The 13,678-nt window shown below is 43.7% G+C and overlaps 1 protein-coding gene across 2 annotated transcripts in view; it reads left to right on the top strand.

Annotated features, from left to right (window-relative positions):
- The first annotated feature begins 1,167 nt into the window (after nt 1–1,167).
- The window catches only part of SPP2 (secreted phosphoprotein 2), a 65,597-nt gene continuing 53,086 nt past the window's right edge, over nt 1,168–13,678 (top strand). The window contains exons 1-3 of one of the 2 annotated variants that reach the window (XM_086956291.1): nt 1,168–1,326; nt 1,428–1,549; nt 11,812–11,934. In XM_086956291.1, the coding sequence (XP_086812417.1) occupies nt 1,239–1,326; nt 1,428–1,549; nt 11,812–11,934 (333 nt within the window). In that variant the 5' untranslated portion in view covers nt 1,168–1,238. Of the gene's footprint in view, nt 1,327–1,427; nt 1,559–11,811; nt 11,935–13,678 lie in introns of both variants that reach the window. The other variant, XM_086956290.1, reaches the window with a different exon arrangement.

Below are 13,678 nucleotides of genomic sequence, written 5' to 3'. Positions count from 1 at the left end.
TTAACGTTTGAGTAAGATGTAGACATCTTTGGGGAACTCTTGAGATATACCTCTGTGTCATACACATAGCAATGATGTACAGCAACCCAAAGTTCTCAAGTATGACCCCAAGTGGGTCAATTTACAAACTGAAAAGAGTAATAGGTCAGAGCAGAGCCTCGTGGGACTCCTTGAGTTAAAGCAACCACATTTGAAAAACATGAGTCAATTTTAGTTTGATGCGACTGATTCGTCAAGTTAGAGGTGAACCAACTAAGGACAGTCATCAATGCCAGTGCATGCATTCCTTGAGAGTCTCTATCAGCATAAAGTAGCTCACTTTATCAATCACAGCAGAAAAGTTGAGAAGGACAAGAAAGCAAGAGTTGCCAGAGTCGAGGATGCTGAGTGTGTCATCAACTGCCTGTAGCATGGCAGTTTCCACACTGCTCCTGTGTCTGAACCAGGCTGGAGCTCACTGAAGTGGGTATTCGCTATGTTGTGAGTTGTAACGCAGCTCGCTGTACCTTTAGCGAGAAAGGGAAGATCTGACACAGAGCAAACGTTATTGAGGTCTGCCACATCCAAAGAAGGCTTTACTTAGAAGTAGGGTAACTTGAACAATCTTAAGGCAGTCAGTGAAAACTCCTTGACTAAGAGGATCACTAGGTCTCTTCAACGAGGCACAATCAAGTATAGCAAGTCTTTGGCAATGTTCCCCAGTGTGAGATCTGCTAAGTGGTTGGCTGATTTAGTCTTTATGATCATTTTTACAAATTCATCACCAAGACTGAGTCTAAGTGGTGCCACATCACCTTATATTTACAGGGAAACGTACCGTTCATTTGTGAGTCCAGCTCAGGTAATGACTACTTAATGGGTTTTGATTTTTGATCAAAGAACTTAGCAAACGATATGTAATAGCTGTATGCGGTTTTTGGCGTTGTGATTAAAAATGTTATATAAGTCTGCTGAAACATGGTTTAGGGATAATGTAAATTGAGTTGTACATTCGATTTTCCATTGAGATCGCCTCAACTCCACATACATAAAATAGAGGCTGTAGTAAATGTTTAACAGATGTGCATTTCCCTCCCTCCCTCTGCCATGGCCCTTGTGTCTGAAGTGCCCTGCATGTCATTGGCACAGCAAATATTTGCCTGTGGGTCAACGTTCTGACTGGGTTAGAAGCACAGCTGGGATAAAAGGCTGCTCTGATTCCAGAGATACCTGTACTGAGAGGGCTGCTGGGGGGCCCAATGAAAGGACACTTCCAAGGCAAGGGAATTCCCATGAAGATGCAGTTCTTACTACCCCTGCTAGCCCTCCTTGCTCCTCACTGCTCAGGTAGGCCTGCTTGTTTCACTGCTGCACCCAAAGCCCCTGTTGGTGGCTGATCTTGTCTGTTCTGCCTGCTAACTTCATCCTTCTGCGCCTGTCGTCCGCAGGATTCCCAGCCTGGATAAAGGACTATGACTCTTCTCTCTTCGAAGATGCCATCAATGCCTCCATAATGAAGGCGAACCGACAGTTGTACAGCCGCAACCTCTTTGGAGTGGTCAAGAGCTCCGTGAGAACAGTAGGTTTTATGACCTTTGACCAATATTGAGTGAGTTGAATGTTCACACTCATGGCCACTTCATTGAGTTGGGAAGTGATAGTGCTTGTGTCATCAAGGAGGATCCCCAGAACCCTTGCTTTTGGAGGGCTGCAAAGAGGTTAAGATATAGGCTTCATGTCATTTGAAGGGTACAGAGTCAGGTACTGTGTGAACCTGACGCAGTCTAGAGCAGAGGTCTTCAAACCTTTTTGATCCAAGCCCCCCTAAGCAAAACATTTTGCAGGGGGAGGCCTATCTTCATTGTGCTGCGTCACTCCTTACACCTGCTTCAAGCAGGCGTACGAATTTGATGCAGTGGCGTCCTAGAAATGGCGCAGTGAAATCTTGTAGATTTCACTGCGTCACTTCTACGAGGCTTTTTTTGCGTTGGAACGCCCACCCTGCATACATTATACCTGACGCAAGTATAATGTGATGCAGGGCTTTACAACCACTACATCTCCCTAGATGTGTCACTTTGTAAATGGGCCGCATTTTTACGCTGCTGCTGCGTCACAAAAGGGACGCAATGGTGGCGCAAAAATGACGCAAGGGACTTGTATATCTGCCCCTCTGTCTCTTTCAGAAAAAAAGGAACTTTTATGGGTTGTTCGCCTCTTTGCAGCAAGGATGCCTTAGGGCCTAGTACCAGCAATGAAAATGAGCCTCCATGCCTCTTTTTGAAAAGCGAAACCGTCAGAATTGTGATCAAATGGGCAACACACCCTTCTGGGCTCGAAAGCCACTGCACCTGCTTTACTAATGAGAAAGTTTCCTTTTAATTGATTTATACAAATATTTCCTGTAGGCACAATCTGCTTACCTATTACTAAATTGGAGTTTTTGAAAGCACCTATTTTAGCATAAACACTAAATCATTTTGTGGCAGCCTCTCTTATAAGCTGGAAACTGGATTTATGATTCTTTGGTTACAGCGTTTTCTGAATATGCCACATAATTCGTCATCCGATGTGTAATCTGCAGACCTTAACAAAAAGAAAATTGTTTGTTGCTCAAATGGAACAAAAGTTACTAAAACATGGTAATATGTGTTCTTGTGCAGTAGGAAGCCTGTCACAGAGGTTGACTGGTCATCTTTCAATTGCATATTACTATATTTGGATCTTTAACCGGTACTATCTTTGCCCAGGTAGTGCTACAATCACTAAAAGTTATATAAAAAAAATAATACTGTCACAAAATGTGCTGCCTTTGCTTTATAATTTGCCTTTTCCTGTTGTTTAATTCATTCAATCCTGCCTCATAAATTAGTCCTTTATTGCCACACATTCCAGTAACTCTGCTTATACTGTGCTTAATATAATGACTTTTATATTCACAAGGCTTGCTGTTACCTGTTAGAACGTCTTAGCACTGTAAATACACAATTCACTCTTCCCAACTGAGTTAACTAGGATTACCTTATGTGGCCATATAGTCTCATTGACAGACATTTGGAGCATTAACCAACTGAAATTTCATTACATAAAAGAGTACCCCTCTCACCAATATTTGAAATTGCTTTTTTTCCACTTAAATATTTGCGCATTATTTTATATGCCGTTGCCTACAGGTGAAAAAAACAACATACTTCATTTTAGCCGCCTCTTTGATCCTGCCACCACAGAGTTCTGGATTACGAGCGCCATGCTTGTTTTATGCAGTTGAAACGCTGGATGTAAATAAAGATGGCCTTTAATGGCAGCAAATAATCAAAGTCTGCCTATCCAGGCCATCTTCATTTAAAAATACTTAGAGGTATTTGAACCCCCCTGGGAACACAGCTACGCCCCCACACCCTGGGGGGAGGGGGAGGAGGGTTGCGCCTCACAGTTTGAAGAACTTGGTCTAGAGGGATGCTAAGTGGCAGCCACGGCCCGTGGAGGGAGTTACGGTGGGGCAGGAAGGTGGGAAGGCGGAGGGACAGGGTGGAGATTGCTAAAAACCGGCATATGGATAATTGCAGGTAAATAAACAATTTAATTAATAAAACGAATTTCGTAGCTCGCACTGCATTGCATTTTGCGATGCAAGGCGCGCTACGAAATTCGTTTTATTAATTAAATTGTTTACTTACCTGCAATTATACATATGCCGGTTTTTAGCAACCTCCACCTTGCCCCTGCCCCTCCCCCTCCCCGCCTTCCTGCCCACCGTAACTCCCTCCACGGGCCGTGGCTGCTAAGTGGGACGCCCTTCACCCAAAAAGCATTATTTGATAAAAAGCCAAGTCTTGACACACACCTTCCAAAATTTAGTAATGGTAACAAATCCTCAATTGACGTAAGTGTAGGGGTTTGTACAGTGGTTGAAGTGGGGACAAAAAAGTAGGGGAACTGTGGGCCGAGACTCAGGGGGCGGGAATAAGCAGAGGATTGGATTAGTGGGCGGAGTCGGAGGTGTGGCTAGAAATAGCAAAACATACCAATTTTTAGTGCTTCTGGCATTTCACTGACCAGTTACAGCTTATAACGTTATTTAATTCAAACAATCGATAAACATGTTTATTTTAGGTTTAATATATAAGTTGTTTATTTTTAATTCATTTACAATGTGGGACATGTTTCCAATCACAGAATATTCCAAATACGCTTATAAGTGGAATCATAAGTCATTTGTCTCCGAGCCATGCAGTTTCTTTCATTGGCACTTCTCCTCCCTTTTTCTAACCATTTCTGATCACTTTTCTCACCGCTGCATTTGCATGTTACACTGGGATTAATGAGGTGAAATCTTTCCAGAGACTGTTAGTATGTGTTGAAAACTTGCTCCTTTGGTATGCATGCAAATCCTGCATTGCAAATCCCTGGTGAGTTGCATCAGTACTACTGGAACAAGGCCAATGGAGGCACCAATGGGTGAGGTGGACTGGACTCAAGGGTCTGTGACCTCTGTGACAAAGTCACTGCTGCTCTAGGGTGTGCTGCTTTGTAGGCCTGTCTGCAAGACTGGAGGTGAACTTAAGTATGGATTGTGGTGGACAGGGCTTCAAGGTTAACCAACACTGGGCACCGGTAGGGTTCACCTGCTGGTACTAAGAGACCAGTTCTTCTAAGGTCTATCTTGGGAATGTGCTCCCTCAGGGGGTGGTCTGGTGGACTGGTCATGAAGGCTGAACCAGGTCCCCCAGCTCAAAATTCGGTGGCTCTGGCCATAGTGCCACATCCTCTCCCCCACTGAACACCCTTCTGCCCCACTGAATGAAACTCACACTGTCTTCAGCTACAACCCAATTCGACCCCATTATAAAAACACTTAGGAACTCTCTATCATATTGAACTCCAAAAATACTCTAGTGTCTCAGTTACAATTCCAGAAGCAAAGCAAGATAATTAAATTAGGTTAATAGAATTTTGGGTACGTAAAGGACACACAACTTAAATGCTGACATTTTAGTTTCCAGTTCTGATGTAATTGTCACAGGGCACCATGCCACACCAGCTCTCTGGAAAGTTGACCTGTGTGTAAAACAGTTTTGTCCCTTTGTTCTTGTTTGTGACCTATCTCATGCAATAAATTGGATGACACTGCTTGGATTAAGTATACTAGGACCCAAAAGACCCCACTCATCTCGCTAATCGCACTGAACTAAATTGTTTGTTGACCAGAAACACACCTAGCCTTAATGACTCCGGATTATGAATTACTGGTGGCAAGGACATTATAGGATCTAAAAGCATGGGTTTTTATTGGTCCACGGGTAAAATGCATGCCCAAATACTCCACTGTACACTCGCAGAAAAAGTACAATTTTATATACATTACATTTTTAACTAGGACCATTAAATGTCATAGATTCTGAGGGATTGATTTTAATGACAGAAGCACTAAAGGAGGGATGAATGGAGTGCAGGAATTAAAGGAGAGGCAGGAACAAAAGGAGAAGAAAGAAATGAAAAAAAGGAACTGAAAGAAGTAAAATGCAAAGTGAAGAAACAGAACAAATGTGAAAAGGAAAGAAAGAAAACGAAGCAATAAAAAACTGAAAGTGAGAATGAAGCAAAGGAATCAAAAAAATTAACAAAGAGAAAGTATAAAGAGAAGATTGAAGTAGACAATGAAAGAAAGAACCATATAAACAAACAAGACAGGAGCGGAATAGGCAGAATGGAGACCATAAAAGAAGTAGGATGAAAGAAACAAAGGAAATGAATGAAAAAGAAAACTGAAAAAAGAAAGCAAATAGAAAGGGACAGAAAGGAAGGAGGAGATGAAGAAAGAATGAAAAACTCAGGCAAATAAAGAATAGAAAAACGCATCAGTGTGTGTGCTAGGAAGCATTTGCTTGTTTTCAGGCTTCTTACCAGGCGGCAGCTAGACACTTCTTTTAACACGAGGGTATGCTGCTTCTGCTCTGTACCTTTTGGAGGATTCCCATAACCGGATGTAGGTGGAGAGAGGGAGAGAGAGAGAGAGAAAAAAAATACTCCTGAACTCCACCGACGGGCAAGCTCCTACAAGACATCCTGAGAGCTACTGGTGGGTAGTTCTCTGCAACTTAAATCCCTGTACAGACGAAACCGAATCTAAATTTGGCAAATTCACCTAAACCTCTGAGTGTAGATTTACTACTACCTAAACAAACCAATTGTGCCTTGTTCTTTTCTAGTACTATGATTTTTTAGTTTAAATGAAAGCACTTTAACAAGTTTGACTTATGCGTATTTGGTACTTTAGAGGCTTTCTGTTAGGTGTTTTAGTAAATGGCAATTGGAGTCTTACCTTTAATAAAACCTTTCTGCTTTTATTCAACATTTTGTAGTGCAGGAAGTGCTTGCTACAAAAGAATAATCTGTGGTTTTTGGACTATGAATGCCAGGTTACTGAAATCAACTCAGTGACACACTTTCATCCTTCTGAGACTGATAAAATGGATGATCAACCTGCTGGAATGCAAACTGCTGCAGTTTCACATATATGTCTGCAGGGGTGTCAGTACGGGCACACATGTCCACCTACTTAAAACTGAATATTACATGTTTGAGATAGAATGATTGATGCTTTTTAGCTCATGTAAGAAGAATGCAATCTTTCTTTTGCTCAGATTTTTTAGATTGCGCTGCTCACTATCAGTGCTCTTGCAGGTCAACAAAAAAAACACAATATTCAAATGTATGTTCAAGGGCGTCAGTATACTTCTTTCTGTCAGCTCCTTGTCGCTGTATTTTATTTGCCATTTGATTCTATCGATCAAGAAATTGTTGAAGGGCACCTCTATTGTTTATTTGTAACCAAAGGTTTGACATGTATGGATTTTAAGTGCCCGCAGTGAGCCTGGCATGGGTGGTGCCGCCATCTGCACTGGCCTCTGAGTAGGGCACTACGCATTGGGAAAAAATAACAAAAAAACAGCAGATAGGTGGTGTCTGTCAGGCTGCTTGACACCAAAGCCTCCTTATGTGACCATTGTCACAGGTCACAGTGGGGGCAGGCAGGCAGGCAGCGTCCTCACAAATGAGGTGTGAATCACCGCTCATGGCAGCAGCAGGGCCATCAGAGATAGCCGACACTGATGGCCCTTTCAGTCTTACTTTGCAGGCCCCTAGACACAGCGGGGAAGGGGAGGAGGTCGGGCGCACTGCAGAGGCCTTCCTTAATATGCACGTTGCACCAATAAAAGTGTCATTTAAAAGTACGGCTATTCCTACAGTACGCTTTTTCAAAACCAAGAAGTAGGGGAAAGGACTAAGATCATTTTTAAAAGTAGGGGCACACCGTGCCCTTCCGTTCCCGCCCACTTTATACACTGGGTTTGTACTAATAACATAGGGACTGATTTAGAATTTGTCCCAGTAGTACTCCTTCACAAACGTGACGAATATCCCTCCCAACTTTTACAAGTGCATTTGGATATATTGCACTTGTAATAAGGCAAACGGCACATCTGTTCCATTTGGGATGCAGTACCCGCCTGTCTAACTCCTTAGTATTCAGGGACCTACCAACTGGTGTATCCATATCAGTTTCTGCTGAGATATGAGAATAGGTCAAAGTGGCACCATGTCTCTTCTGATTTACATGTACCCCACAGCTCTTGTTTAATCTAGGACTAAACATACCATAGTGTTTTTGATCAAGTGCTAGCTGACCCACACTCCATCATACAGGCCACCTGAGACATATCTACCTGATAGTCCAAGCAGCAGCTCATTGATTGAGGACCAGGACACCGTAGGGGAGTGGCACCGCACACCAAAGAGGTTTATGACAACACATGAGGGACACTATAGGATAGAGGCCACACCAGTCACTTCGAAGATCTGCATTGACGGCTAGGCCACTCGGGACAGCACAGCAACAGACACCGACTGCGCCAGAGATTCCCTCCTGCACACACAGACACAAGGGCCACCTATAATAGGGGCACTGAACATTCAGGGTACCCCTGTGCCCTGTGAGGTGTCTCCTTTAACTCCAGGTAGAAGCCTTCACCATATCTCGTCAGAAACTGATGCTGCATACATCACTGGCGGGTTACTAAACACAAATCTGTTAGTGCAAAGTTCTACGCTTACATCAAGAGAGGAATTGTAACCATTACCCAAGTTCGCAAGGTGTGTGCCTAAATGGGGCTCTATATGAAATAACTGTGCAGCTGATCACCAGGTTCTCATTTTTGGCACCATTCATGCATGGGAAACATTCCTTCATCCATTGGAAACCAAGGTCCAAGCAAGAGCTGATATTGGCACATTGCCAGAACCCTTCTCCATGGAATACGGATGTGAGTTTCACCAACATACATTTGGAAGCTCAGCTTAAAGCTTTTCAAAGAACCTCGCCTGGAGGTATACCTAGATATTGAAAATAAGACATGGGAGGCCTGATCTTTGAGGACACTTGGTTCCCACGAGGTGGATTTCGGATTTTACAGACTTGAGTCTAACATTTTGGCTGCAGTTGGTGAGAAATGAGTGGTTCCAGTACAGCAGAGAACCTGATCTGCATGGCTAGTGTTATTACCTCTCCAGCAGAATTGGACGGTCAAGTATAAGAGCCCTTATCTGAGCCGAGGAAATGTTGGTGTCCCTCAGAGGCGGAATCCAGACCTATTGTTGTAGAAGAGGTGGTTTAGGGCCAGTCACTATTGGTGTTTTCTCATCACCGCCATTTCTCTGATTTTGCAGGGGGGGGAGGCACAGGTTGGTGATGGGCTAATAGATGACTAGTGTTTCAGGGTCGATTTACAAAAAGGGGGTGGTGATGAACAGATTGTCTGAGTTAAACAGACCACTCTTACCCAGTCCAAAGATCAGGGCTTGATCCATCACCGTTATTTATCTCACTGCCCCATCCCAGCTCAGAACCTGGCTATATGCAAATCAGTCTGTCCCTGGCCCAGTGCATCATGGGAACAGGGCAGACTAAACTACCAAGCCAATTCTTCACCAGAAAGGAGACAAGCTACCGGGGACCGGTTTCTGGCATTTCAGCCTTCTTCGGCCCGGCTTGCTTGAATCCTGATGGAGCAGTGAGAAAGGGACTCATGTCTGAGTATACCCTGCCACACCTATAGTGGCCAAAAACGATTTACAAAAAGGGGGTGGTGATGAACAGATTGTCTGAGTTAAACAGACCACTCTTACCCAGTCCAAAGATCAGGGCTTGATCCATCACCGTTATTTATCTCACTGCCCCATCCCAGCTCAGAACCTGGCTATATGCAAATCAGTCTGTCCCTGGCCCAGTGCATCATGGGAACAGGGCAGACTAAACTACCAAGCCAATTCTTCACCAGAAAGGAGACAAGCTACCGGGGACCGGTTTCTGGCATTTCAGCCTTCTTCGGCCCGGCTTGCTTGAATCCTGATGGAGCAGTGAGAAAGGGACTCATGTCTGAGTATACCCTGCCACACCTATAGTGGCCAAAAACGATTTACAAAAAGGGGGTGGTGATGAACAGATTGTCTGAGTTAAACAGACCACTCTTACCCAGTCCAAAGATCAGGGCTTGATCCATCACCGTTATTTATCTCACTGCCCCATCCCAGCTCAGAACCTGGCTATATGCAAATCAGTCTGTCCCTGGCCCAGTGCATCATGGGAACAGGGCAGACTAAACTACCAAGCCAATTCTCATTGCACCATCAGGATTCAGGCAAACCGGGCCGAAGACGGCTGTAATGCCAGAAACCGGTCCCCGGGAGCTTGTTTCCTTCCCAGTGTAAGAATGGGCTTTTGTAGTTTGGTTTGCCCTGTTCCCATCATGCACTGGGACAGGAACAGACTAATTTGCATACAGCCAGGTTCTGAAACTGGGATGGTGCAGTGAGCTAAAAAACGGTGTTGGATCTAGCCCTGATCTCTTGACTGGGTGAGAGCTTTCTGTTTAATTCAGAGACTCTGTACCTCACCACCCCTTGTTGTAAATATTTTTGTCCACCCTAAGCGTGGAAGGGTATTCTCAGATGTGAGACCCTTGCTCATTGCACCATCAGGATTCAGGCAAACCGGGCTGAAGACGGCTGTAATGCCAGAAACCGGTCCCCGGGAGCTTGTTTCCTTCCCAGTGTAAGAATGGGCTTTTGTAGTTTGGTTTGCCCTGTTCCCATCATGCACTGGGACAGGAACAGACTAATTTGCATACAGCCAGGTTCTGAAACTGGGATGGTGCAGTGAGCTAAAAAACGGTGTTGGATCTAGCCCTGATCTCTTGACTGGGTGAGAGCTTTCTGTTTAATTCAGAGACTCTGTACCTCACCACCCCTTGTTGTAAATATTAGTGTTTCAGGGTCAGCAGATGTTTTTCAGAAGTGCAGTGACGGTGTTGAAATGGGAAGAATTCCAGCCTGAAGAGAAATATTAATCCATTGCAAGGGGAAGGGGTGGGGGGTGTTTGAGGGAAGTGGCTGTGCAGAGGTCCAGGGATTTGGGAACTTTCATTTTGTGGGTCAGATTTAAGACCTCAGAAGTTTCCAAGGGTGTGACGGGGATAAAGTGGATTGTAATGAAGTAAGTGAAATGGGAGATTAGGGAATCAGTTGCCCGGCAATTGATGATGGGTTTACAGGCTTTTAGCCTACAGGACCTCAAAATGCATCTATTTACGATATGAGGCTGAAAAATACGACTTCTGATGTAAACGGATGCTTTATCACCTACAGGAATGAGCAAGCTATCCAATCGAAGAGATTCTTTGCAGGTCAAGAAATATTAACTTTGCAAATTTGAGGCAAAATAAACAATTTTAATAGAAGCACCTGTTTGAACCAGGTCAAAAATGTGAGCCATGGCTCCCGGTTGAGCCATTTTAAAATCTGATTCACCATGAAGTTGTAGGGGGTCGGTTCCATTAATACCGAAGACACTGTGGTATATTTATTAATATATATTCGACGTAAGGAATGGGAAAGCAAATTCGCATGTTAGATTGTAAAACTGTAAGTTTGGTGATTCAATGTACACTTGTTTACAACCATTCGTTCTATTTGATTGAAAAATAAATGACTTATAGTGTAGGATAAATCATCTCCAGCTTGTTCAGAATAGACAAGAAAATAACAAAAAACAGACTCGACCCTGAGGGACGTTCTCATTCACCTCTGTGGCAGTGGCCCAAGGATTTACATCCAATACGCCTTTTAATCTACTATCTGCTTTCAGGAAAGTATGTTACGTGTATTTGTAAAGCACCCTATCACCTGCGAGGGTATACTGGCAGTGAGCAGGTGTGGGTGCCCAGCTCTACCTAGGCAGGTTAGTTAAATAAAATAAATAAAAACTTCTTGCGGAATTCAAGAAGAGATAAGGAGGCTCTCATGTAGAGTGGGAGCCTGTTCCATGCTTTAGGAGTGATGCAAGAAAAAGCCTGTCCTGCTGATCTGGCTCTGCATATGTGTGGGATCTGTGCAAATAGAAGCCCTGAGGCGGGGAAGTGTCTGGGTAGTGGTTCAAAGAGATGCAACTGTTCAGGTAGGTGGGGCCTGAATTGTATAGTGCCTTGAATGCGTGTTTGAGGAGTCTGAATTGAGTAAATTTGTGTATTCGGAGCCAGTGGAGCTCCCTGATGTGTGGTGTGATGTGAGGTCTGTGTGGGAGGTTGAGGATGAGCCTCACTGTCGAGTAGTCTTCTAGTGTGTTGCTTGGTGATTTTGACAAAGAGAATAGCTAATTATCATTCTGCCTGTGTTTTGGAGGGAGAATGATGCGTGATAAACAAGAGACTTGTGAGTCTGCACAAGGTTCACTCTGCAACTGAACAAGACACTGCTAATATTTTCCTATGCTCATAGGTGGACTTCCAGTTCGATGACATCATCATTCTGGTCTTGGACTTGAACATTCAAGAAACGACCTGTACAAAAGCTTCTAAGCAGGATCCAGCTACCTGTGAGTTCCAGAGGGGGCCCTATGCGGTAAATATCATCCCATTTGTTTAATATCACATTGTTTTTGCACTCTCTCTCCTTGAGTTTCTTCTTTTGCACCGTGGTAATATTTGCACAGAAGATGAATTTGGAAAAGTCATATCTTTGAACAGCTGGCGGTGGAAGATTTCATATCTGGTCATGTTCCTTTAAATTGCTATACATTAGGCCCCATCATCTCCCATGGCACTTTATAAAGTTAAGGGGCTTAATTATGAGATGCTTGTGCTACCAGAGTGTCACTTTTTATAATGTTCCGGCAACGCAAGACTCCTAATCATATCTTTGAGGTGATGCAAAGCCACTTCTCGTGGCTTCATAGATATGGAGTAAGACAAAGCAGCGCAAATCACTACCTTGCCTTAGTCTCCATCAAGGAGATGCTCCAAGGTCGTTGTGGTGAGTTTTCCAATGCAACGCCTATAGATTTTGATGCTGTCCAAAGATTTACTCAATCACAGAAACCTGGGACAGCGACAAAATCTTATGCCTCCCCAGGGCAGGCATAACAAGAAAAATATTTTTATTGCTCCTCGTTTTTTGCTTTTTCTATGTGTGCTTCATTCTGCAGCACACATAGAAAGAGGAACAAGCTTCTCAGGGTGGTTTCTGTGCAGGAAGGCACCTTCCTGCACAAAAACAATCCTGGATGCAACTGCCTACATTGGCGCTAGGCAGCAAATTATGCACCAGTGCAGGGAGCAAGGACAGGAATTTCATAAATTGCACATTTCATAAACACGGTTCATCCCTGCACTTTCACATTGGTGTAGGGTAGCACAGCAAGAAGACCATCTGCACTGCCCTACGCCAATTCCTCATAAACGAGACCCTGAGTTCTGCAACAACACGCATTTTCTAGGATCAATTAGCAAGTTTCCTTGTTTATAATTCTTCGAAAATGTTGTCTGTCACATTTATTTAACCCCTTCCATGCGGCCGCGATTCCCCTGGTGTGCTGTAAACAACACGAACAGGGGCGGGCCGTGACGAACCCCAGCTGTCATCAGCACACGAGCACCGTAGTGCATGACGGCTGGGGTTCGTCATCAGCATGGAAGGGGTTAAACAATTATCTGGAGCAAATAAGCACTTTTAACCTGTGTTGGCAAGCAGACCAGTGGCAACTGATGGCCTTTTAAGGTTGGCAGTGATCGGTCAAACAAAGTATAGCAGTCCGATATGCAAGAGAGATCAGGGAATAGGATGGGGACTACCGCAAAACACATCCTGCGATACTTGGCCCAAAGCAGGCATCTCGTGGCATATTTTCACATTACATGCCTGAAATTTTAGGAAAATAGATGGAATGTGTGTATGATTCAGCACAATTTCCCAACAAACTTGCTAGAATGATACAGCTATCGATAACTTCAGAAAATCGTTAATGCAGTTTAAATTCTTCAAAATGTTGATAGAAACGTCCTTCAATACGTTATTTCTCTTCCTTTCGTTTTTCTTATATGTCCCTTCCAAGTAGATTTTCAGTCATATTGTAGGCAGGCAATCTACTTGTGAAGGTCAGACTCTGGAAAGTGAAGGTTACATATATGCCACAATCAGAGGTTCTAGTTAGAAGAACGAGGCAAACATTATTTGCATTTGCTTTGGTTACATAGAACTTATTAAGTAAACTCAGATTACACTAGTCAGACAACACAACTAAAAGTGATGTAAAAAGATTCATCAATACAGATAGTGACATATCTCCACATGGGTCATGGAATAACAG

The sequence above is a fragment of the Lissotriton vulgaris genome, chromosome 2_1 (assembly GCF_964263255.1).
Source record: "Lissotriton vulgaris chromosome 2_1, aLisVul1.2, whole genome shotgun sequence".
Taxonomy (NCBI): domain Eukaryota; kingdom Metazoa; phylum Chordata; class Amphibia; order Caudata; family Salamandridae; genus Lissotriton; species Lissotriton vulgaris.
This window is presented reverse-complemented; position numbering and strand designations above follow the sequence as displayed.